The sequence below is a fragment of the Pipistrellus kuhlii genome, unplaced genomic scaffold (assembly GCF_014108245.1).
Source record: "Pipistrellus kuhlii isolate mPipKuh1 unplaced genomic scaffold, mPipKuh1.p scaffold_m20_p_9, whole genome shotgun sequence".
In the NCBI taxonomy this organism is placed as follows: domain Eukaryota; kingdom Metazoa; phylum Chordata; class Mammalia; order Chiroptera; family Vespertilionidae; genus Pipistrellus; species Pipistrellus kuhlii.
Window position 1 is genome coordinate 20887581 of NW_023425595.1, and position 26723 is coordinate 20914303.

Consider the following 26723-nt stretch of genomic DNA (forward strand, 5'->3'; position numbering starts at 1 on the left):
AGCCGAGGTGTTACAGTAGGAATTACAATAGTAGTTCATATAGTCCGGCCCTCCAGCTCTCTGAGGGACCGTGATCTGGCCCCCACTTTAAAAAGTTTGAGGACCCCTGCTTAGATACTTCAGCTCTACACTATAGATATACACGATAGCTGCCCTTTAGATCTACCCTACAGAAGGCACTGGCTTCTGTAGGGTAAATCTAAAAACTATTCCTCATTTGTTCAGTAAATCTTTACTGAGTGCCTTTCTACACAATGCACTGGCTTCCAAATGGTAGACTTCCAAACACTTGAAATGGGAAGGCAGTGCTCAGGCTAAGCAGCAACATTATTCTTCATACAACACTGTTCCTGGTCAAGTTCCTCTGTTTATGCTCCTGCCTGCCCTTGTCTCTTTTAAAAGAACAGAATTCAAGACAGAACAAACACACTTTAGGTGTGTACTGAAGAGTGCGGAGGATAGTAGATTGCTGCTGTCTTTTGCTTGGACACTCAAAGCCTTGCAATCCTATTGGAGAATGCACTGGCTTCCATGACAGCTGCATCACTACCTACACCAGGCTTTTAGTCAAAGCTCCTGGGGGTTTTTCACTTGACCTGAAACTATGTCATTTTCACATGTGCTTGTACATATTCTCTGAAACCCAATACAGGATTTCACATGAGTTTATACCTCTTAAATTTAACTCAGCTATAGCCAGAATCTTTAATCTTTAGTCTTTAATCTTACTTCCCAACTCATCAATATGATCTTACCTCCTTAACTTGATACTGTCTCATAAAATCCATTATTTGCTGAACCAAAACAAATTGATCTGAGGAGCTAATCTAGAGGTGCCCTTAAAATTAATTTCAACATGCAGCCTTCTACATAGATTTTATTTATAAGACTAAGTAATAATAATAATAATAGGTATTATTTATAGAATTCCAATTATGAAATGGGGACCATGGTCAGCAATTTGCAAACATCATAACACAGTAATCCTTGTAGCCACCCCACTATTAACCCTGATTTATAGAAAAACTGAGACTCACTGAAATTAAATAACTTGCCCAATGGTATTTAATAAGAAAAAGGGCCAAAACTTAAATTCATGCTGGTCCTCTTTCCACAGTGCCCCAGACCCTCGTTCTATAGGCAACTTAAAAGCAGACACCCCCCCACAATCCAGACTTGGCAACCTGAGACGAAACTAGTACAAAGACTCAGGATGGGCTTTTACAGGGTAGCGCTTTTGTTCATACCCAAGGCAGTTCAAACAGCATTTACCATTCAGCTTGCAAAGCACCGATCTGATGGCAAAGTGTGCCACCTACTGACTGACATCCCTCAACAGTAACAGGCTTATATGGATTCCTAGATCAAATGGCTTTATGCTGTACGTGTGAGTAAAATATCCCATCTCATCAACTCCAACATCTTAAGATTTTGTCTGGCTACGGAAATCAGTTCTGATATAATGGCATCTTCATAAACAGTGAACAGTTTGTAATTAAACTCAGCTGCATACTGAATGCTGCAATTCAGGTTTTCAAATTATAGTGTTGTTAATATTGATTCTATAAACCTGAAATAATTGTATATAATAACTACAGTACTTTTTGCGCAAAATTTGAAATACTGTTAGTTACTCACATTTTAAAAATTGATCAGGAAACATAATTTTAAAACTATTTACTCCAATGCCACATGGGTTGGTAAACAAACAAAATCAGCCATCCCTTTTCAATATCATGTCCCTAAATATCAATATCAATTTCAATATCAATACCCTAGAATTTACCAGCCTTGGGATTTCCACAAAAGATTTTTATGTATCTTGTGCTGTTAATTGATGGTTACATGTAAATTTAATTATTTTTATATCACATATTGGTATCATCCAAGCTTTCATTAACTGGAGGTAATAAGGTTAGTATTTAAAAAGCTGCCCCCAAATCAGTAATTATGAGACAAAGGTTAAATGTAATAAAGTCAAATGAACTCCACGGTATGCTGTACCATTCATTTAAAGGAATCTAAAAAAATATTAGCAATAATGCTCAGAAATAAGAAGTGCCATTAAAGTAGAAACATGCTAAATGAAAGTAGATGCATACACTTAAAAAGCTTGTATGACTCTCATTTTACATTTACTCCTATGAAAAAAATGTTCTTATATTTGAGTGAATAAATCTCTCCCATAAATACTACTCTTTCTTTTTAAAATGCCATTACCAGAAATAGAAATAATATACAAGTTAAAGGAATATGCTTAAAGGTACATTCTATCTAACACATTCCTTCTTCTCCTACCTGTAAGGAAAACAAGTTTATAATGGCTTTCTAGAATACTTGGAAGGAAAAAAGGGATCCTGGAAAGAGGTAGGAAGGTGGAAAATTGGAGGAAATGCCTCTTTCTTACTGGTAGCTATAAATAGCTATAAACTAAGAAGTAACCCATGTTCCCACTTCTAGGTGACCAGATTTGGTCAACCCTAAAAACACAGCACACCCCTATGCTGGACTTGGTCTGATCCCTGCTCCTCAAGTGATAAACCTACTAATTAGGTGGCTTTTGTTGTTGTTTTTAAACCATGGGCTGCCATCCATTAGTAAGCCATGAAAGAATTAAGTGGGCTGTGACCAGCATGTTTTTAAAAAATACCATTTGACTTTATTACATTTAACCTTTGTCTCATAATTACTGATTTGGGGCAGCTTTTTAAGCACTAACCTTTGTATTTTACCCTAATATAATAGGATAAAATAAAATTTCAGAGTACTAGTAAAGCACCTATTAGGAATACCATTTTCTGAAATGTTTGCTTTAAATGTTTTAGGTTAGCAATGTATACTTATTCTTATTGTGGACTGAGAATCACCACCTAGGATAATAACACTATATTAACACTGTGGACTGAGAATCACCACCTAGGATAATAACACTCAACACTGCTGAGGAGGCCACATTTCCCCCAAATCCCTCCATGTAGACCACCTTGGTACCCAGATATATTAATCAACTATAACTGCTGACCAAATTAAAAGATCCATCTGACCTTAAAAAAAAACCTCAAGGCAATACAAGAAATTTTTACGGATCCAAATAAAATAATATTTCATTCTACCGTTTCTTTCCAATGAGTAATAAATACTAGACACCTACTATTTTCATTGTGTGCTCTGAGATTATTTTCAAAGTTGAGTAGATTTTCAACACTAAACATCTTTAACCAAAATCACTAACTGAATACAAATGTGAGTTGCATTCCCTGGATCTCTTCTAATATCTATATTTCTAACAATGGCATTACTATTTTTTAAAGGCAAAAAGAGATAGACATTTAAATTTAAGCTTGAAGGATATGAGGGAAGAATAAGATGAACCAAGTCACAAATATCCAAAAAATGGAACTTAGCAGGAAGACAGTTGGTAAGTACACAAGGCTCTTATACCCAAACAAGAACCTAAAAGAGAAAAAGATAAACAAGGTATTAGTGAAAACAAGTATGACTCACATTAACTTTAGTTCTAAATTCCATTAAATAGTAATAGTGATAATGATTCCCTTAAATACCAACAACAGCTTTCACTGCTTACCATGTGCCACTTTCCACCTGGTAATGAGCTACACGTCAGCATCACTCCGTTTTACTCATTAGAAAACGGAAGCACAAGGGCTCTCAAGAAGTAAATGTTCTCTTTCTTACAGCTAACTTATATATTACTTCATTCCCAATCACTTTATATTTTCAATGATTCTTTTATTCCGATTGAGACATAGCATATTTGTATTTCTTTTGGGGGGGTCTCATCATATGTTCAAATACTCCAAAATGCAAAATTTTAAATACTGGGAGATTCACCTTCCCATCTAACAAGCTTTCTCCTAGAGCTTGCAGGTTATTTCTGAAACATACAGATGGACATAACCTGAAGCCCTTTCATCCCACAACAGCTTGAGCAGCAGCCGCTGGACATAAAAAGATGCATAAAGGTTTAAAGTAGCACTAGTTATTAGAACACCAACCATCTCACTTGGATATAACAAGAAGCTTGAAGTCCACACAAAATTTACTCAAATGTTAATATTGTAGTTTCAATAAATAAATAAATAAATAAATAAATCTGTTTTTCACATAAAATATTCAATATTGTAAATCTATGCATGAAAATAGTTTACCTGGATCTGTTTTTAAATTTATATCAGGAAAAGACAACAGTTGATGATAGGCATGAAAAGGGTTTTTTAAAAGCTATCAAGATCATTAGGATATTATGATAAAATATTTGAGAACTAAAATCTCAAACCTAATATGCTGCCAGAATAGGCCATATGGAGTCCATGTAACCTCCAGGGCATGACCTGATTGAGATTTTGTAGCAAAAATGTGTTTGAACTAATTAAGTAGTACAGTAAATTACCTCATTTTTTAAGAGACAGTCTACTTGTGACAGGCATCAGATAGCAGCCTGGATCAATAAACAACTGCCCCTGGAGCCTAATAATAGAAGTTTGCAGCTGCTTACCTCCACGAAATTGGGCTCTACAGAGGAGTGTGAGAGAAATAAAAGTAGTATGGATAAAGTGGCCATATGCATTTGTCTCCCATTTGAATGGGAGACAAGCCTGACATATAAAGCCCTCAACCCACTGTTATAAAAAACAAAAGCTTTCATATACATTTTTTTATAATGTAGGCTTTTATTAAAATAAAAATATCTCAAATACCCCTATCCAAGATCAGTAAATACTGCCCTTGCTTTCTCTCTAGAAAAACAAAGTGATGATTATGATACCTGGTAATCTGGCTTACATTTTGTTTGGAGACTGAGTCAATCCACTTAGTGAAAAATGAATAACTATCTCTAAGTTATAAGTTTTCTGAATAGCAAAAATTTTAGACACTTTGCTTGCTATTTTCCAGAAATTTGAGCTTTTACTTTATTGTTTAGATTTTAATTCATTTCCAGCCAACTGTCCTGCTCTTTGGTGACTAAATGGTAAGATTCCTCTAATACTTTGGTTTTTCTTATGACAAAAGTAGCATATGCTTATTCTAGAAAATGCTGGCAGGCATAAAAAGGGCACAGGAATCTCATAATCACACCCTAAATAGAGCAACACTATTTCCTTTTAGGTCTTTTCCTACAGATCATCATTACAGTTTTCTTTCATTCAGGAGAGGTTTCCTACTTGTATGGACCCTACATTCCAGCAAACAGTGATTAAGTGCTATGAAGAAAATGAAGAAAACAAAATGGGGTATGAGGGAAGGCCTCACTGAGGAGGTGGTATTGGAAATTGAGCCTGAATGAGACATCTCCAGCTATGCAACAATCAGAACATGTCAGACAGAGACACAAGTGAAAGCCAAGGTCCAGGGTGGGAGGAGTTTGATGTGTTCTAAAACCAGAAAGAAGGTTAGAGAACAATGAAGGAAGGAGATGAAGTCAGAGGGGAGGAAATAAGTCACATATTACCTCCTAGACAAGGAGTTTTGATTTTATTCTGAGTACAAGGAAAGGTCATGGAGGGTTTTAAGCAGGGGAAAAAAAGACAGAACCTGATTTGCCTTTTTAAAAGACTATACTGATTGCTAAGTGGGGATGAGCTGGGTGGGGTAAGAGTTGGAGTCAGGCTGAAACCGGTTTGGCTCAATGGATAGAGCGTCGGCTTGGGGACTGAAAGGTCCCGGGTTCGACTCCGGTCAAGGGCATGTACCTTGGTTGCAGGCATATCCCCAGTAGGGGGTGTGCAAGAGGCAGCTGATCGATGATGACTCTCTCTCATCGATGTTTCTAACTCTGTATCTCTCTCCCTTCCTCTCTGTACAAAATCAATAAAATATATTAAAAAAAAAAAAAAAAAAAAAGAGTTGGAGTCAGGAGGCCAGTCAGGTTTGATGTAGGGTGCCAGTTGTGGAGATGCAGAGAGCAGACCCAATGTAGGCTGAGCAAGAAGGACTTGGTAATGAGTTGAATGTGGGAAGTGAAGAGAAGGAAAGAATCAAGAATGGCATTACTCCAAGGATGATACCCATTCTTCAATGTGAGAAACTGAAAAGGTAAGATGAGGATGTGACAAAATTATTGAGCATCGTGTGTCAGCCATGGTTCTAACTGTTGAATGTGTGTTGAGCAGGAGACAGGCATTGTCACAATTATTATCCTCATTTTATACACAGAAAAATTAAGGCACAGAAATGTAAAGCAACTTGTTCAAGGTTGGCCTGTTATATGACTCTTGGCAATCTGACTCTTAACCAAAGACTATATGGAACCATGTATATTTTCCTAAAAATAGGACCACATCATAGTTACTATTTTTTAACATCCTGTGATTTAACTAGGTTGTTGCTACTAAATAACATTAAGAACAAAAATAATTAGTTCAAAATGAATTTAGATTTAGAAAAGGAAAAAGCAAAATTTCTGAAAAACAGGCAAAAATGCTTCAAGATGCAAATTAGTTACAAAAATCTCCCCATCATTCACCAAAATTATCATTTCAAAAAGTGAGCTAGGATATTTATTTTCAACCAGATGTCAATTCAATTAAATTACTGTGTTGACCAATTAGCTTTCAGTCCAATCATATGCTACCAAAGCCCTTCATTCCCAGCAACCCTGAGAATGTTTCTATGTGATAAGTAACAGAGCTCAATAAAAATCTGTAATTACAGCTAATCAATAACAGAAACAAGCAATCAAATTAGAATGCAATAATCAGCCTTGCAAAGACTAATATACACACCTTGGAAACAAAGATGTCAGAAAAAGCAATGTTATTAGAAAGCATCCTTTTAAAAGCCAAGAATCTGAATTGAAGTCCAGTATGTATCCAACAGCCCACACGGTAATCAATGAAAGCATCAGCAGCAGGAAGAGCTATTAAGAGATTCAGAGTTTTAGAACTTTATAGATTTTACTTCTTAAGTATCTAATAATAATTAGTTCATTAGAAGAACTACTTCCTAAACATATAATAACAAGTAATACTATTGCAGAACACAGAGTTTTCCTTCAAAATTGCTGACTGATAAATCTGATGTTTGAGAAATTACATATCTTGGAAACAATCTTTTAAAAGCCTTACATTTTATAAAATGTTATTTACACATATTTTGTTTTGCTTTCCTCCCTGTCAAGAAATGTTGGTCATTTAGAAAAGTGTTAATCATAACTGACATTTAGAAAAACAATAATTTCTTCCAAACAATATAAGCCAGAAAGCATAAACCAAGACAAAAAGGCCACACAAAAATCAATATACCCAAGGTTTAATGAGGAGAGTATAAGAGTTCCAATCTGGGCACCAGATGGTGCCATTTCCTAATAAAGAGGGTGAGAAGGAACAAGTTTTCAGAAAAGATGAGTTTAGCTTAGCACGTGTGGAATTTTAGATGAATGTGGACATCTAGTGGATATGAAGGAGGCAATCAGAAAAGTAGGTTTACCAGTCAGGAGGAAACCTGGATTCATCAGCATATAGGTGGTAAAGCCGTGAATGAACAACATCCCCAGGACTGTGTGCGATCAGAAATGCAGGATGAGAACCAGGAGAAAAAAAGGTTCCCCAGAAGCTAGGGAGGAGTTTCAAGACTGGAGTCATTCTTAGTGTCAATGTCACAAAGAGGCCAGAGACTGAAACATGTCCTCGCAAAGTTAAAAGAATGAAAGCCTATGAACCAACAGTGTGACTACCTGCACTGACGCTAGCACCACATTTTTACAATGCAGCATACATCAACATACATGACCTTGGAAGCAAATGGAGAAAATATATTCTGCCCTATCATCTTCAATTTTTACTTCTCTGAGCCATATTCTAAGAAAGTATAATTTCAAATGGTATCAGATCTTTAAAAATTTTCTAATTAGATTGCATAACACAAAATGAGCAAGTTTAATTTTTAAACAAAAAAGGTAAACTTAGAATCTACAAGCAATTTAACTTCAGAACAGAAGAATTAAATATGGTCTTTTCTCATAAGCTTAAATTCTAGCAGGGGAAGACAGACAATGTACTAAGAGAATTTTATAAAACATAAAAAGCTCCAGCCCTTGTAAGGACTTTGGCTTTTATTCTGGGAGAAAGAAAGAAACCTAGGATTCTGAGTAGATGAATAATAGGATCTGATACAGATTTTAAAAGATTTATCTGGCTGCTCTGTTGAGAATAGACTAGAGATGAGTCAGACAACTGCAATAATTTATATGAAAGATAATGGTGGCCGGACCAAAATGCCACTGGTGGAATGGTGAGTTGGTATTAATGGATATAAACTGAGGGTAAACTCACTTAAACCTTTTTCTAATGGCCTAGATACATGGTGTGACTGAGAAAAGACACAGGTGACTGGAAAGCTGGAGTCATCATAGATAGAGATATGAAAGGCTATGAATGGAATAGTTAGGGAGGGGTGGAGAGAAGAGGAGGAGTCAGTTTTGGATGTTGTACTGGAGATGCTTATCAGACCCTAAACTGGGTAAGTTATACAGGTAACTGGGAGATACTAGTCTGGAAGGGTCTGATCTAGTGAAAACTTGGGGAGTTACCAATATGTAGATGGCATTTAAAGCCATGTAAGTGCATGATCTCACTAAGGGAATGAATGAATACAAATAAAAGAAGTCCAAAGACAAAACCCTGGGGCACCCTACTATATGAGGTGGGGGAGAAGCAAAGGAGTTGGCAAAAGAGACTGAGAAGTAACCATTATTTATCTCTCTCCCTCTAAATACCGAAATGCAAAATAGGTGTAGTATTCATGATGACCCTCTCCACAGAAATCTGCTTAGTTAATTTAGAATCATTCTTAAAGTATAGTTACCTCAAATTTCTGCAGCCACCTCCAAAGCCTGAATTTTTTGTTAGCTCTCATTTTGGCTTCTGTTTTTAGCATGTGAATAATGAACCGATTTTTATTTTGTAGAGCCATCTCAAGAGGTGTTTCTCCCTAAAAAAAAAAAAAAAAAAGAAAGAAAACATTCAATCACATTTTTATATAGTATGAGTACTAGACTTTTTTTTTTTTACTGTATGATTCCTTTTTTAAAAAAATGTATTGGGGTGACAATGGTTCACAAAACCGTACAGGTTTCAAATGTACAACTCAATAAAACATCATCAGCACACTGTATCATATGCCCCAAGCCAAGTCTCTTTCCATCCTCATTCCCCACTCCTTACCCATGTCCACCTGGCCTCCACTCCACTGGCTAACACCACCGTGTGGCCTGTGTCTCTGTGTTATATATACGTTTTTTTGGCTAATCCCTTCACCTTTTTTCATCCAGTTCCCCCCACCCCATTTTCCCCTAAAAGCTGTCAGTCTGTTCCATGTATATCCATGCCTCTGTTCCATATATATATATGTATGTATGTATATATATAATTGATTCAGAGAAGAGAGTGGGAGAGAAACACAACAATGAGAGAAAATCTTTGGTTGGCTGCCTCCTGCATGTTCCCCAGAGGGGATCGAGCCCACAATCCGGACTGGAACCGAACCTGGGACCCTTCAGTCTGCAGGCCAATACTCTACCCACTGAGCCAAACCGGCTAGGGCCATGCCTCTGTTTCTATAATGTTCATCAATTTATTTTGTTCATTAGATTCCACACATAAGTGAGATCATATGCTATTTGTCTTTCTCTGACTGGCTCATTTCACTTAGTTTAATAATCTCCAGATCCATCCATGCTGTCACAAAGGTAAGAGTTCTTTCTTTCCCATGGCTGCATAGTACTCTGTTGTATAAATGTACCACAGCTTTTTTATCCATTCATCTACTGATGGGCACTTGGGCCGTTTCCAGATATTGGCTATTGTAAATAACACTGCAATGAACATAGGGGTGCATTTATTGTTTTGAATTTGTTTTTCAAATTCTTAGGTTATATTCCCAGAAGTGGAATCTTAAAATATATTCCCAGAAGTGAGATCACTGGGTCAAAAAACAGTTCCATTTTTCATTATTTGAGGAAACTCCCTACTGTTTTCCACAGTGGCTGTACCAGTCTGCATTCCCACCAACAGTGCAAGAGGGTTCCCTTTTCTCCACATCCTTGCCAACACTTGTTGTTTGTTGATTTATTGATGATAGCCATTCTGGCAGCTGTGAAGTGATATTCATTGTGGTTTTAATTTGCATGTCTTGATGATTAGTGACGTAGAGCATTTTTTTAAAACCTCATCAAAATCATAGACTTAACATATTTGTTCTGAGAGTAGCTAGCTATTATTATTTACATCTATCCTGTAATAACTGAAGTCATACGAACAGCTTACGTACTGTATTATATCTAACTGAAGATATAATAAACTAAGGAAGATAAATACCTGGTCATACCTTAGCATTTCGGATATCCAAGCTAGAACCAGCTTCCAAAAGTTTAGAAACTGCAGTAGCATTTCCTGCTGCCACTGCCCAGTGAAGTGGGGTGTTTTGGTGTATTTTATCAACCACATTGAGAGAAGGATTAAACTTTAAAAGAAATCCAGTTGGTTCTGGCCTGTTTCAAAACAATACCAAAGGGTATTAGAGTGATGAATGATTTGAGGGGAAAATGTAAATAACCAATCTTTTAAACTAACATATCAATTAACAAATCAAATTCTGAAAACTAAGAAACTTCTTCATGTAGAGTTCTATTATAGTTGTTAATAGGAGAGATGCACACTCCCCCCCAAAAAGTTATCTATTACGTAACTATATAAAAAATATAATTTTCACATCAATACAGTGAAATAACTACTTTTATTTCAAACTTTTACTTTCTTCTATCTATCAAACTTTTACTTTCTTTCTTTTTTTTGTTTATTTTTATTTATTGATTGATTATGGTATCACATAATTGTCCTCAACCCCCCATTCCCATCCCAAACCCCTTCCCACATATATCCCCACCCCCCTGTTATTCATAGCCACTGGTTAGGCTTATATACATGCACACAAGTCCTTTGGTTGATCTCTCCCACTAAACTTTTACTTTCATGTTATTATATTATTAATGTTTTCTTTTAAATTATACATTTAACTTTGGCCAATATTGAATTCTATCTTATTCATCTAATTAAAAATTAAATGTACAATACTATATTTGAGGAAATAAATCAAAAGCTAACTTCACATTTTCCTTCTAACCTATTATTAAATAAAGCTGGGTATAAATAATATCCTAAAAATATTTTTATCTCATTCAATAAAATATTGTTTTATCATCAATACCTCCCTGTCCTTCATGACTACCTGAGATTCTTTTAATAAAATAATATTCTACTTAACTTATTCTACCTAGATCTTTAAACACTATATCTGACTTCAGAGTTATCAGCATATAACTTCAGAGTTATATGACAAAAAGCTTTCTAATAAAATTCTATCCTTACCCCACTACTCCATGAATGAAAAGGAAATGACATCAAAACTAATTCAGTTCCTAGAAGTCTAAAGTTAAATCAAAATCAGAAATTAAGTAACCTTGGAAATAAACTGACAAAGGGAAAACTAAAGCATATATCTGAGAGAAGAAACATAGAAGTTGTACTATATGCTGGTCATTAATCATCTCTACTAGTAAAAGGATAATATGCAAATTGGTTACAATGCCCTCACAGTAACAACTGAACAGCAGGCTGTGTGGGGCGACCAGGTCGGCAGGGGAGTTAGCGAGGGACGACCAAACTGCTAACCAGCAGGCTGTGTGGGGTGACCAGGCCAGCAGGGGGACAGTGAGAGGTGACCAGGACGGTAGGGAGGATAAGTTGGGGGTGACCAGGCCAGTGTGTGGAGGGGCAATTGGGGGCGACCAGGATGGCAGGGGGCAGTAAGGGTGACCAGGCCGGCGGGGGAGGGAGACAGTGAGAGGTGACCAGGCCAGCAGTGTGGGCACTAAGGGGCACTAGGCCAGTGGGTGGGGGAAGGGGCGCTCGCATTTATGGGCAACCAGGCTGACAGGCAGAGGTGATTAGGGGTGACTTGGCTGGCAGGAGGGGCAGTTAAGGGTGGTCAGGCAGACAGGCAAGTGAGCAGTTAGGAGCCAGCAGTCCCAAGTTTGTGAGAGGGATGTCCCCCAAGGGGTCCCAGATTGGAGAGGGTGTAGGCTGGGCTGAGGGGACCCCCTCCCCATGCACAAATTTCATGCACCGGGCCTCTAGTGTGTTTATAAAAGAAACACACAGAAAAACTTAAATATGCAAGTACTTGATGTGAACATATACACTATTTCCACAGGTCAGTTACAATTAATATTTTCTGAGCAGTCATCAATATTAAAGATCCTCAACATTTATTGTTTTTATCATCTAGATTTCAAATTATGAGAACATTTAAACTTGTCTTTTATATATATATATATTATATATATATATATATATATATATATAGTTAACAGTATTACTGATGTCCTGAATTTTCCCCCCACTGTCATTTAAAAAAAAAATGCAAACTAAGAAATATACATCATTAATACATATATGCTATCAGAGGAGGTGGGAGGTGGGAAAGAGATCTACCAATGAACTTATATGTATATATGCATAAGCCATAGATACAGATAGTGGTTGGTGAAGGCTTGTTAGGGAGAGAGGTTAAAGAGGGCTATGGAGAAAAAAAAGGGACATATGTAGTACTTTCAACAATAAAAGTTTATTTAAAAAATAATAAATATATACTATGAAATCTCTGTTTTATAAAGAAATTATCCTATATAATAAAAGGCTAATATATAAATTGTCCCCTCAGGAGTTTGACCAACTGGGAGTTCAACTGCTTGCTATGACATGCACTGACCACCAGGGGCAGCACAGAATAAAGGAAGGCCCGGGCCAGCAGCAGCAGCTGGGGAAAGAAGACCCCTTTGGCCCTGATAACTGGCCAGGCCTAGGGATCCTACCCATGTACAAATTTCGTGCACCTTGCCTCTAGTTTTCTTACAATAGCTTTCAAACTCTTCCCTTGAGTTATCAGAAAAGAGAAAATTATTTCAATGTTCAATGGTGCTTTTCTAAATATATCTATATAAAAAGTCCATATCACAATCACAGAGTGGAAAATTTTATTTTTATTCTTCAAAATGTAGTATCATTTCATATAGATTAAAATACTTAAAATTACATACACAAAAAAAGAAACTGTCAGAAGCAAGAATCAGAATGAGGCAATTCAATTAAATTCACTTACCCAAGTACTTTGTGAGCTGATAACATGAGAGGTGTCTGCCCATTTAAATCTGCCATATTCACACTCTGTTCAAAAAGAAGTCAATCAGCTTAATTGTAGACACAGTCAAAATTCTCTTTTTTTTTCTTAATAGAGGTAGCTCTTCAATACACTAGCACTACCATTGTGTCTACAAGGAGGGTTCAAGAATCATTTAATAAAAGAATGTTCTGCTTCACAGCTATAGGATAAAAGCTCATGGATTTATAGAAAATATTTTTAAAAGCTATATCTGAATATATGATTCAAAGTGTTATATAGTATGAATGGAAGAGAGCTAAGGGAAAGAGAAAAATAATCATCATTAAATATAAGAGACTTGAGAAGCAGAGACCCTAGAAGTCATCTAGTTTTAGACCTTAACTGATAGTACATGCATTGGTACTATTACACAAGGTCATTCAGTCTCTACTTAAGTACTTCTAGTAATACTGAACAACTATCTTCTGAGGCAATTCATTGTATTTTCTTTTATCATAATTATGTTTTAAAAGGTAACACATGAAAATTCTTTTCTATTTTTCTAGAACATAAAAAAAAAAGAAATCATATCTCCTTTTAATAAAATGGGCCCAGGTTCGAGGTATACAATAATGGTTCCAATCAAGGCAAAGAAAGAGTTTCAATTATTTAAGATTCTTATGGGCCTTGGAGGAGTACAACATGGGAAGGAACACAAAGAGAAGCAGGAAGGATTCCTCCTCAAACATCTTTCCCAAGTGAGCCCAAGGAGATTATAATTACTCTACTTCAATTGGCTAAGTCTGAGAGACAGTGCTTATTTACAGAGTACACAGTCATTCCAACAGCATTTGTGCAAACATGTGTCCACGCCTCTTCTAGGTGAGCCTGCTAATACATAAACTACTTTGCTAAGAGAAAGCATATCCAGACAGATATAACTGACAGTGAAACTCCCACTGCCAATAACCTATAATTTAACCTGCGCCATAAATGGATGCCTCTTAAGGCAAGTCATTTTTCATGGAATTACTTTAGAAAACAATAAGAAGCATACATTCAAATTCGTCTCCCATTTAGACTCAAACAATGAAAGCAATGATGGGTTAATTCAGTGATTTGATTACCATTTCTACATTCAGCCAAAGAAAAATATAGGCTTTGAAGTCATGTTTTTGAAATCTCTGCAAGGAGCATAGGAAAACTATTACTGGCTTACAAGTTTAAAAACATCTATTATATGTTACTGAGCTAAATGACCTGTCCTTTTTGCTCCAATGAAGCTAGAAAGGAAAATTCAATACCAAGACCTGCTGAGGCTAATATTTGAATATCTGGATATTTTTTGCTTTTACTTTAAAAATGAGAACAGACTACTAATCATCTTCCTAATCTCTTCAAATGTATAATAGCTGTTGTATAAGTATGTTTCAAAATATACCTGTCCCTTTGAGATGAGATATGCTATAATGGGCATGTGTTGAAATAATACGGCCAGGTGGATGCTGCTGAATCCTTCTCCATCAATGAGAGTGGGGTCTGCACCATACTGCAGTAATAATATGACCATGGGTAAATGCCCTTGTCTGTAAATAAAGAATAAAAAGTATATTGTAAATTGTAGCAAAAATAAAAATAAAAATAAAAAATCCAGGGAGAAATTGCTATCCCTGAGACATGAGAGATTTTAGTTAGATATTAGAAGCCCAATGCACAAAATTCATGCAGGGGGCTGGGGGTGTCCCTCAGCCCAGCCTGTAACCTCTCCAATCTGGGATCCCTCTCATAATTCAGGATTACTGGCTCCCAACTGCTCGCCTGCCCCCTTCCTGATTGCCCCTAACCACTTCTACCTGTCAGCCTGATCACTCCCTAACCACTCCCATGCCAGCCTGATTGATGTCTAATTGCTCCCCTGCCAGCCTGTTTGCCCCCTGGTGACCCCTAACTGCCCTCCCTTGCAGGCCTGGTCCCTCTCAAGTGCCCTCCATTGCAGGCCTGGTCCCTCTCAACTGCCCTTCCTTGCAGGCCTGGTGCCTACCAACTGCCCTCCCCTGCTGGCCATCTTGTAGTGGCCATCTTGTGTCCACATGGGGGCAGCCATATTGTGTGTTGGAATGACAGTCAATCTGCATATTACTCTTTTATTAGAGGCCTCGTGCACAGGTGGGGGCCAGCTGGTTTTCCCTAAAGGGTGTCCCAGATCTGAATGGGGGTTTTCTTGGGGCGTGGGGCAGCCTGGGCAAGGGGCCTGTGGTGGTTTGCAGGCCGGCCATGCCCCCTGGTAACCCAAGTGGAGGCCCTGGTATCAGGAATTTATTTACCTTCTACAATTGAAACTTTGTAACCTGGAGCAGAGCCAAGCCTCCTGCTCGCTCGGTGGCTGGCAGTCATTTCTATTGGGACTTACGTATTTTCTATAATTGAAACTTTGTAGCCTTAAGCAGAGGCCTGGGTCGCCAGGGTGTGCAAAAAACTTTGCTTCCTCCGTTGCCAGGGGCAACCCTAGCCTCTGCTCTTTCCAGCTCCATGCTGCCACCATTTCTGTTTGGATTTGTTTACCTTCTATAATTGAAACTTTGTAGCCGTGAGTGGAGGCCTAGGCTGGCAAGGGCAGGCAGAAAGCTTGGCTTCCTCCATTGCCTAGGAAACCCAAGCCTCCCTCCTGCTCTCTGTGGCTGTAGCCATCTTGGTTTGGTTTATTTGCATACTTGCTCTGATTGGCTGGTGGGATTGGCTGGTGGGTGTGGCTTGTGGGTGTAGCAGAATGATGGCTGATTTGCAAATTACTCTTTTATTAGATAGCATAAAAAGTATTTCCTAACAATAAGGGTTTCAAAACTCTGGGGATTCTCTAAATGTCCTTTACTTAGATGTTCCACACTTAGAACTATCTATACGGTCCTTCTTGAGGGCAAGTAATAATCTTAGTAACTTCCCAATCTACCGTAAACCTTATGATGCTACCATGTATAAATAATAATGTTACATAACTAATGCGAAAAATGTAAACTTTAAAACCAGTTAGACTTCATTGTTACTACTTTAAAATAATCATGAGCCAGATACCCTACAATATAACATTCAGACTGCAGATATACTGTAATATTATTCTTAGGAACTAGATATTTTTATACTTGAATATGGATCATTTTCCATATGAAGCTTACATGTGGATGAGTTCACTCTAGATTCTTCAAATTTATTGGCTATGGAGAACAGATTCAATTCCTTGCCTTAAATGAACAATATTCACTTTAGTTTCAGGTTCATGGCAACCCCAACAACCACAGAGAATGAAGTTAAGATGAAAAATTAAAAAATTGTTAAGTATCAAGACAGGCCTTATTGTCAAAACCGGTTTGGCTCAGTGGATAGAGCGTCGACCTGGGGACTGAAAGGTCCCAGGTTCGATTCCGGTCAAGGGCATGTACCTGGGTTGCAGGCACATCCCCAGTGGAGGGTGTGCAAGAGGCAGCTGATCGATGATTCTCTCTCATCGATGTTTCTAACTTTCTATCCCTCTCTCTTCCTCTCTGTTAAAAATCAATAATATATATATATAAGGCCTGTCTTTTATATATATATATATAAAAGACAGGCCTTATTAACTTCAGCTTCAGATGGCTAATATCAGAGGAAAAAACTGATTGAGTTTATAGTTCACTGAACTATCACTTTTAACCATGTGATCAAGTATAAAAGATATGTATTTTAATTACATAAAAGTATGAGACACACATTTGATTTTGAGCATTACATTGGAGGCCTAAGTTAAACACAAAAATAATCTGTCTTTGTAAACTCCTTAAAGCTACATTTATTTATTATTCTGTTTATTTAATGAAGGGGGAAGAGGAAAGAAAGCCCTTCAAATAGTCTCTAACTGCAGTTTCCAATAAGGTGGATACTGGCTACATGAGGCTTATTTGACTTCATATTAGTTAAAATTAAATCAAATAAATTTTAAATTAAATTAAATTTAAAGTTCAATTCCTTAGTTATATTAGCCCCATTTCATATTTCACATATGGCTAGTGAATACCACACTGGATAGCACAGAAGAGAATCACAAAAAATTCTAGTGGAAAATGCTGATCATTAATGTTCAGAAAATAAACTAAGTCACTTGACTGAATAGCAATGTCAGTGTACAAAAAACCTTACCTTATGGCCCAGTGAAGAGGAGTTGAATTTAAATCTCCACCCAACTGATCTACCACAGCACCTTTTGAAATATAAAACCTGTTAAAAACAGACACAGATAAAACGATTTAAAACTTAAAATTCATACTGACAAAGAAAACTTTATTCTTAGTAATAAATGTATTAGAAAACAAATTATAATAAGAACCCTCCCTAGAACCGCACAGATAGACAGAATTCTGAAAGATTCACACAACAGCATCAAACAGAACTTTAGTGAAATATTCATAGCATATAAGTAATTACACCTGGTGTCATGAGCATTCAACTATAACTTACATACTAAGCATGTGGTAACTACTCTGCATATTCTAATTACCACAACACTCTTGAAAGGTTTATATTTAAAAGGTTCAGGATCACACAGATATTCTACTTAAATTGAAAGAAAAAGTAAAATAATGTCACTTTAAACAGCTTAAGATTAGAATTACTATATGGAAATGAATTTTTAAAATAGTAAAATATAATTCAAAATCCTTTTAGAAAAGTTAGACATTTTGAATGTCTTGCTTTCTATTTGGGGACACAGATATGTTACACTGAATAAGTGACTCTGGAAGGCAAAGAGACATTTTCTTCTGTGGTTTACAGGAATTAGTCTCATCTCAAAGTTGTGTTTCGCGTATTATTATCAAAACAACACATCAGTTTATTTTCACAGAAGAGGGGTTTACCTGAATGTGTATTTACTTTAAACTTTAGTATAGTATTATTTTCTTAAACCTCCAAAATTTAATATATATAATACAAATTATATGCAATTCACATACATGCATATATTTCATATGCTAAGGTATAAAATAAAAAATAATGGGTAGGCAGTAGTGCTTTATGAAGAGAAAGTACAGTATTTTTTACAGTCTGATACACACCTACTTAAAAATGTAATCCACATTTAGTTTTTTGTTATTTTTTTAAAATATATTTTATTGATTTTTTACAGAGAGGAAGAGAGAAGGATAGAGAACTAGAAACATCAATGAGAGAGAATCATCGATCAGCTGCCTCTTGCACACCCTCCACTGGGGATGTGCCCGCAACCAAGGTACATACCCTTGACCGGAATCGAACCTGGGACCTTTCAATCCACAGGCCGACGCTCTATCCACTGAGCCAAACCGGTTTTGGCCACATTTAGTTTTTTTTTTTTATAGGGTTAAATTATTCTTCTATTCATCCATTTCCCCTGGCATTATTAAGCAATGTAAAAATTTTCAAAATTTCTTCTGTACTACCTGAAAATCTGTTCTATACAGAGAAAGTTTATCTTATACTTTTTCGTTTAAAACAATGTTCAATATCATTGCCTGAACTTTATCTTTATGATGGGCCCTGTGGCTTTTTCTTTAGTTTTCCTTTTGGGCCAATGACAACCCTGGACTGGATGATCTCCAAGGTCCTTTTCAATGCTCAGATAACTGATGTGTGTGGCACAGTTTCAGGTATTTATTTACAATAAAGGACTATGGATGTTTCAACATTCAAAGTTGCACTTGAGGAAAACACAAATGAAGGAGAGGTCTAGAATGATAAATACACAATTAATAAACACACATATCCCATCTTACTTTACAAGATCCAGTCTGTTGTTAATAGCAGCCCAATGAAGAAGTGACACATTTTCTTTGTCTGGTTGCCTGACATCATATCCTGCTTCTACCAATTCTTTACATCGTTCAAAAATCCCGTATCTTAAATAAGAAAAAAAACAAAAAAAGGACATAATTGGTACCAATAAAATAATTTCAAATATCAAAATTTCTTTCTTTTACCAAGTTTTTATCCAATCTTTCAGTCAACATAGAAATACATTAACAAAGGTATGTATCAAGAGGTCATATTGTAAAGCCAAACAACCTCCATTTGGAGTTGAATTTGATTTTCTTAAATAAACTTTAACATTTGCCCTCCCTCAATAAAATTCATTAGATTCTCCACTATATGCCAGGAATGTATGGTACTGATTCCTGACTATAATCTCATTCTTGAATCAAACCAAGCCCATGCAATGACCTCCCAATTAAGGAGAGAGATTAAACCTTGGTATGGGATAAATTCAACAATAAAATATAAACATAGTATAAGGTATGTATGGCAAAGAAAGAAATGATTAGACATTCTGAGGGGAATAAAACATGGTGTATATATTGATAGAACTATGTTTTAAGGGCTGAAGGGAGGACATTCCAGGCAGAGGGAACAGCATGTACAAAAATCAGAGATGTGAAACTGCACAGATGTTCAGAGAAATATAAGCAATTTAACACTGAAGAAGGATAAAACATATAGAAGAGAATGGTAAGATATGAGGATAGAATAGAGAGGCAAAAACTGCGTGGGCCTTCTATGCCATGCTTTGAAGTTTACTTCATCTATTGTTCAAAAGGAAACTACTGAAAGTTTCAAAGAGGAAAGCTTTAAAAGGCTGGTCTGAGTGCAGTGGTGCCTACAATTAATTGATCAGAGCCAGTTACAGATTTCTTTGTTCCGTCTCCACTCCCCCTGCTTCACTTGACTAGCCTAAAAAATAAAAAAGTAAAATAAAGGGAAAGCTCAAAGACACTTAAGAAAGATCGCATTAGTGGCAGTATGGAAATTAATTTGCAGAGGGTGAAGCAGAGACTGAAAGACCAGTTTAGAGATTCTTATAATAAATACAGGTGAGAGGCAATGAGAGCCGAAAGTGAGGGATGGACTTGAGGAATATTTAAGAGAGTTATTTAATTTACTGACTATAAGAATGAGAAACTGGCAAGAAGTGTATATTTTAATCCCATAACTTTTAAAATAATTCATTAGCAATATTTCTTTTAATAAAAAATATTAAGTCCCAAAAGACCACATTTAGCATGCTATAAAATTAAATAATTTCTACCTCACCAAAATGTGTGTATCCCCCTATCTGTCTGTCTGTATGGCATTTTTAAGATAGATAACTGTCTTATAATGCTAAACAAAAATATTAATAAAATTAAATTGTTGATGATATATTTTTCATCTTTTAAATGTCAACTTTAACATTTTTACTGGGAAAAAATATTCCCTTTACATGAGAAATATAAGATTACACACTAATAAAAGTTTTCGTGGTTTAGAAAACACAAAAATACATATACACACCCTCGTTTTTTTTATTTTTGCCTTCCCACATCTACCTAAAGATCTTCCCTCAATGACTTAAGAAAGTCTAAGACCTCAAAGAAAGGTTTAGAAATGATATAAAATGTCATTATTTTTTATATATTTTTTTTATTTCAGAGAAGAAGAGAAAGATAGAAACATCAATGATATGGAAAAAAAAAATCATTGATTGAGGTTGAGCCTGCAACCCAGGCATGTGCCCTCACCAGGAATCAAAAGGTAACTTCCTGGATCATAGGTTGATGCTCAACCACTCAGCAACACTGGCCAGGTTAAAATGTGAGTTTTTAATTTCCTGTATGCATAGCCTAATTTTTAACATTTATCTTATAGAAATTTACCAGTAGCAGGAAAACATTTAAATGTTTCCATTCTAATTAAAGCTAATGTTTATCTTAAGAACATTTTCATCTTCATATAAATATCATAATATAAACAATATCAAATAATATTCTTGTAAAATAGTGGTTCCTAGGGCCTCAAGAATTCATATAAATTAATATTTAGAATATCCAAATAACTGTCAATTATTTTTTAACTAACATAAATTATGTATTAGTCTACATTAAAGTCAAACAGGCTAATTAATCAACAAACATCCTTGCTTTTGACAAAAATTATATCAAGTTAGTGTGGCAACATTAGTTCCTTTCATACTGATTATAAGCTCTTATGGTCAAATTTATATTTGATTATTAAGAAAATGGATTAAAAATCAATGTAGTTTGATGGACAAAATATTTCAAAATATATCCAATGGTAAGAGATGGGTGGATGTTAATAATCAATGAGATTCATGAGGATTAAAATGTTGGAAATGATTTAATACCCACATCTGGAGATTTTAAGGATCTCTTTTCAAAACATACTTTCATTTTTGATGCAATCAAAACAACCCACTATGATTCAAGTGGTCAGAAAGCCTATTTCTACATTACTGACTTTCTTCTAGTACACAATAGGTACACAGAAAGTACTCAACAAATAAATGTTTAAAATATCCATAATGGTGTGAGCTGGTACTTTTCCATTCCACCTATATATTTTGGTTGTAGTACATTTTAAAAGACTCGGATAACTCTAGTTTTCTAGATTTGTGTTTCAAACTCAGAGTCTAGTTTTAGTGTCACTTAAAATGATTCATTCATTCAAACCAGAAGACCAAAAAAAAGCATTTACTGGTACCTAATACTGTGCAAAAGCATTTACAAAGATGAAAAAAACATGCTTTTGCTAAGAAGCTGCTCACAATCTAATGCAACAGACTAGTAATAAACAGCTAAGGTGCACTGTGTTAAAGTGCTCTGTTGCTGCTATAACAATCATACTAGCAATGGAGTAGGAAGTGAGTTGGGTATATACTGGAAGCCATGAACTGCACATACATTATTAACTTCAACAGAACATAAGAGTAAAACAAAGAACTGGGAAGACTTACTGAGTGGCTTTTACAATGTCACAGTTACTAGAGTCCTCTATAAGAGGAAGAGCTTCTCTTGCCTTGGCAAGTTCTTTGTTTTCATGTGCACAGACTCCATGTCGACCAAATCCTGAAGGGTGGGGGCCATGGCTGTGATTCCTGCACTGGAAAGTAGGAGTAATTTGACAAAGCATAGGAAGAGAATTAATGTCACATTCAATTACATAATGAAGATTTTGAAATATATTGTCAAATCTTACAATAACATGCCCCATGACAGTATGAATTTGATGACTGACGCCTGTCCCAAGCCCCCATGTACATCAAATAGAGGGATGCTAAACTTTTTAAGTTCCATACACCCATATAACAGAGAATCATCCCCATCAGTGCATAGGGGTTAGAGTTATCCATTGCCAACAAGTGATGATAAATTGCAGTCAGTGCCTCGATGATCTGCGCTGTGCAGCTGGATCCCTGAGCTCCTAGCCAGTTTTCAGTGCAGGCTCCATTCATCACTCCATTCAGCTCATAATTAGTGACAGTTTACAAAAATGAAAATTTTGGATACTACTTTTCACATTATAATAGTGTTTTATTCTAGGGGTGCAAGTTCAAAATTATTTTACTGATAGGAGTGCATGATCAAAAAAGGTTAGAGACTACAGTTCTAAGTTATCTCCTTTGCTCTGGATTCACTCCTTCCCAAAATTTTCCACAAGAGCTACAGGTGAGAAAGGAGATGACCTGCTTTGGGAGAGGTTAACCAGAGACAGTCCCATAAAGATGTTTTTTAAAAAATCAACCATATATTCCCATCACAAAGACTAAAGCAATTTAGGTCAATGATATGAAATCCTTCTTAGAGATTACTCTCTAGTTATCAAGAAATCATTTTTATGGTATTCTCTAGTTGTTTTTCATCTTTACCACATTGAAATGTAAACTCTTTGAGAACAAGGCCAAAGTCTCAGATTTTATGTTGGCAGTATGATGGTGGCTAATTACCCCATTTTTGGCTTCAGCTTCTACATTTCTAAAATGGAAAGAGCAGGTCATAAAACTATGAAGTTCCTTCCAACTCCATGTTGTATGATTTTAAGAGGAACTGTTACAAGAGTCATTAATGGCATGTGCACTAGTAAAGACTTCACCACAACAAACATACATCCTTTTTGGCAGTGGAAGCTTAACTGCTACATGGCTCCCTACAATGTTAAGGTAACAGAATAGATGTAGCAAAATCTCAGGAAGCCAGCAAATTTCTGAGTTTTTTTAAATCATTCAATCAGGGAAATGTAAAGAACGCCTACTACCTACCAATCACAGTACTAAGTAACTAGGTAATCGAGTAAGATACAATTCCTACTACAATCCATTCATTCATCAGGTATTAACTATATGCCTATTATGTGCCAGGCACTATTCTAGACACAGGACATGGCAGTGAACACAATAGACAATATTTACAAAAAGGAGGGATGAGATACCAAGAAAGAGACACGTAGCTAGCTGACTACTCTCTTCCACAGGGACAACATGATATTATAAAAATCAGACCTAGGGTGATTTTTATAGCAAAGCCCCCAACTTCTTTGATACTTCTCCATCAAGAGGAGAGGGTCCATGTCCTTCCTCACAGAGGAAGCTCTATGGCTCGCCACTACTAAATACTGCAGAAGTAATTCCCAGGCCTTAGAAACTGGCAGCTTCCTCCTTCTGTCTCCTGAGATGCTGACTCTTGGAACCCAGCCACCATGCTGTGCAGAGGCCCAGCCCCATGTAGGTGACCCTGCTGAAAGTCAGCATCAACTGCCAGACATGTGAGTGAAGACAGCACCAGCCCTAGGTGCTGAGTCATCCCAGCTCACGAGACTTTCTAGCAGAGGCTCACGAGTCCATCTAGATACGGTGCAGCAGAAACAGACCATTCCTGCTATGACATGTCCAAATTCCTGACACAGAGTCCATGAGCGTGGCAATAGGTGGTTTACACCACTGTTTTAGGGTGACTTGTTACACAGCAATAAGTAACAGGAACATCTTTAAGATATAAGGGCTCATATGATATATCCATGAGATATCACAAATCAAATTATTTTACTAAATAGTAAATAAATACATTTAAAGTTACAATGGGCTGCCAAAGGCAGTTTGGCTCAGTGGATAGAGCGTCGGCCTGTAGACTGAAGGGTCCCAGGTTCGATTCCGGTCAAGGGCATGTACCTTGGTTGCGGGCATGTTCCCAGTAGGGGATGTGCAGGAGGCAGCTGATCGATGATTCTCTCTCATCGATGTTTCTAACTCTCTATCCCTCTCTCTTCCTCTCTGTAAAAAAATCAATAAAATATCAAATTTTTTAAAAGATAAAAAATAAATAAAAATAAAGTTACAATGGGCATTAATTTTAGAGAATCCCAAAATCTACAAAACCATATGCAAACTCTGTTGAGGGTCACTGTTCTGCAAGATTATCAAATAAAACAAAAAAGAGAGATCTGACTGATAACCTTTAACATTTCTCAAGACATTAACAGAAGTGCCAGAGTTCAGTTTCCAAGTTCCTTCATTGTACAATTATTTACAGAGTACCCACCAGTGCTAGGTACACAGCAGGGGACACAACAGATAAACATCTCTGTCCTCAAAGCCTGTAATTCAGTGGAGGGAAAGAGACAACAAACAGGACAAGTAAGTTATGCTAAATGGTATGAAATGCTGAGAAGAGATAAAAGCAAGGAAGGAGCCTAGGGAATGTTGCTGGTAGTGGTGATACTGGGGAGGGCTTGCCACACAGAGGTGACATTCGTGTCAAGACCTTAATGAGGTGGGGAAATAAGACATGTGGGTATGAGGAAAGACTATTCCGCACACAGCAAATAGCAAGTGCCAAGGCCTTGAGGCCAGTATGGCCGGGGTTAATTGAACAAGCAAGAAAGTAATAAAAAATGAGGTCAGAGAGGAAACTAGGATCCGGATAGTACAGGCATACCTTGGAGATACTGGGGGTTCAGTTCCAAACCATAAAGTGAGTATCTCAATATGCTTTGGTTTCCCAGTGCATATAAAAGTTATGTTCACACTGTAATGTGCAATAGCACTCTGTCTAAAAAAAAAATGTGCATACCTTATTTTAAAAACTCCTTATTGCTAACAAATGCTAACCACCATCTGAGCCTTCAACAGGTCGTAACCTTTTTGCTGGTGAAGGGTCTTACTTACAATTTGTAGAAAAGCAGTATCTGCAAGGCACAACGAAGCAAAGTGCAATAAAACAAGGTATGCCTGTATTGGCAAATTCTGCCAAAAAAAAAAAAAAATCATGCTCAAGTTGGAACTAGAACCAAATTCCACCAGAGCAGGAATGTTTTTGTATTGTTCTCGTTTATCTCCTGCACCTGTAGCAGTACCTAACTCCCAGTAGAACAAATGAAATCTTGGCTCTGTTACTTAGCAGCTATTAGACTTTTCACAGATGACTTCAATTTGTGAAGCCTCAGGCCTAATCTCTAAAACTAGAATCATAATCCCTCCCCACCTCACAGTGTCACAGTGAAGATCAAGAATGGGGGGAATATTGTGCAAACTGCCAAGACCCAACAATGATATCTCTACCTTGGCCCATTAATTTCAACCTCTGAATCATTCTCTCCCTCTATCTCTCACGGAACTGGGGCAGGGCTACCTTCCCTTCAGCAAGAGGGAGTGAACTTTTAGCACTTTAAAGGCTTTTGTAAATGAGTGACAGTAATTAAGATATGATAGTTATTCCTGTCAACTTTTCCTTCAAACTCTGAGGGGGGCTTAGTTTCCATGTGAAAATTCTACACTCTTTTGTAAAATCCAATCTGCTTGCAAACTTTTTTTATTTTTGTCCATCAAAACCCAAGAACACCTAATAAGAATGCCATGACAACTCCCCACATGTCTCGTTCCTCACGTAAAAGGACACCAGACTGTTGAAAGAAGGAAGGGAAAGGGGGAGCATGAGAAACACTCTCTAGATTGGACTTTTTTTTTTTTTTTTTAGAGGCCAAGCAATCCAATCATCTCAAACTGCTTGAATCCTGCTAGCAACAGAAAATCCACTACCTAACTCACTCCAACTGGGGACAGCTTCAGTTTTCTCATCTGTTATCTAGAGATTGTCATCTTCGCAAGGGTGCGTCAATTCTGAAATAAAATAATGCCTATAAAAGCATTAGGCGCATGCTACACACTCACTAAAAGTTGGCTGAATCTGGGTATTCTTCATTTAGCCACCATAATGTGACCAGCTACAATATGCATTGGGAAAGGGCCTTTATTTATTTATTTATTTTTAAGGACAAAAATCTTGTTCTCTTGGAGCGAACAGGTACCTCCTGTAACGTCTCCCACTGGCCCGTTCTGTTCTCTGGAACTACATCTGGCTTCTGGCAATACCCCCACAGAACAGAGTACTTTGGGGTTCTGCAGGTAGCTATCTCCCTACCTTCCTTCCCAGCCCCCTTTCTCCGGCCTAAACAGACAACCTGCCTTCTTTCAAGGAGTAAGCAAGCCTGGGGGAACAGGAGCTAAACCAGGGCTGCTGGGTGATGCGAAGGCGGGTGCCCAGACGCCTGGGCCAAAAAGGCAATCAATAGAACCGCACTGACTCCAGCCCAAGGTCAAGACCGACGGGTCCAACGCAGGTGTGTCACCTGACACCTCTCCCAGGAACAGGCACCCACCGCCTCCAAGGCCCCACAGCGGTCCCCGCCAGGCACAGGGGGCGTCCCGGTCCCAGGGGGTGCTG

The 26723-nt window shown here is 37.1% G+C and overlaps 1 protein-coding gene and 1 long non-coding RNA gene across 8 annotated transcripts in view; both read right to left on the reverse strand.

The window, feature by feature from the left end:
• Positions 1–26723, reverse strand: part of ZDHHC13 (zinc finger DHHC-type palmitoyltransferase 13) — a 43456-nt gene that overhangs the window by 16364 nt on the left and 369 nt on the right. The window contains exons 1-10 of one of the 7 annotated variants that reach the window (XM_036426654.1): positions 26048–26092; positions 21965–22110; positions 18954–19076; positions 17344–17421; positions 14618–14762; positions 13177–13241; positions 10345–10507; positions 8824–8949; positions 6744–6877; positions 3353–3453 (exon numbers count right to left, since the gene is read on the reverse strand). In XM_036426654.1, the coding sequence (XP_036282547.1) occupies positions 3353–3453; positions 6744–6877; positions 8824–8949; positions 10345–10507; positions 13177–13241; positions 14618–14762; positions 17344–17421; positions 18954–19076; positions 21965–22110; positions 26048–26077 (1111 nt within the window). In that variant the 5' untranslated portion in view covers positions 26078–26092. Of the gene's footprint in view, positions 1–3352; positions 3454–6743; positions 6878–8823; positions 8950–10344; positions 10508–13176; positions 13242–14617; positions 14763–17343; positions 17422–18953; positions 19077–21964; positions 22111–25168; positions 25186–26047; positions 26093–26723 lie in introns of those variants that run through there. The other 6 variants (XM_045577531.1, XM_036426655.2, XM_036426651.2 and 3 more) reach the window with 6 other exon arrangements.
• On the reverse strand, positions 111–3346 carry LOC123651852. The gene is made up of 3 exons (XR_006740817.1): positions 2937–3346; positions 208–2895; positions 111–154 (listed from the first exon to the last, which is right to left on the reverse strand). It is a non-coding gene; the product is annotated as an uncharacterized LOC123651852 (long non-coding RNA).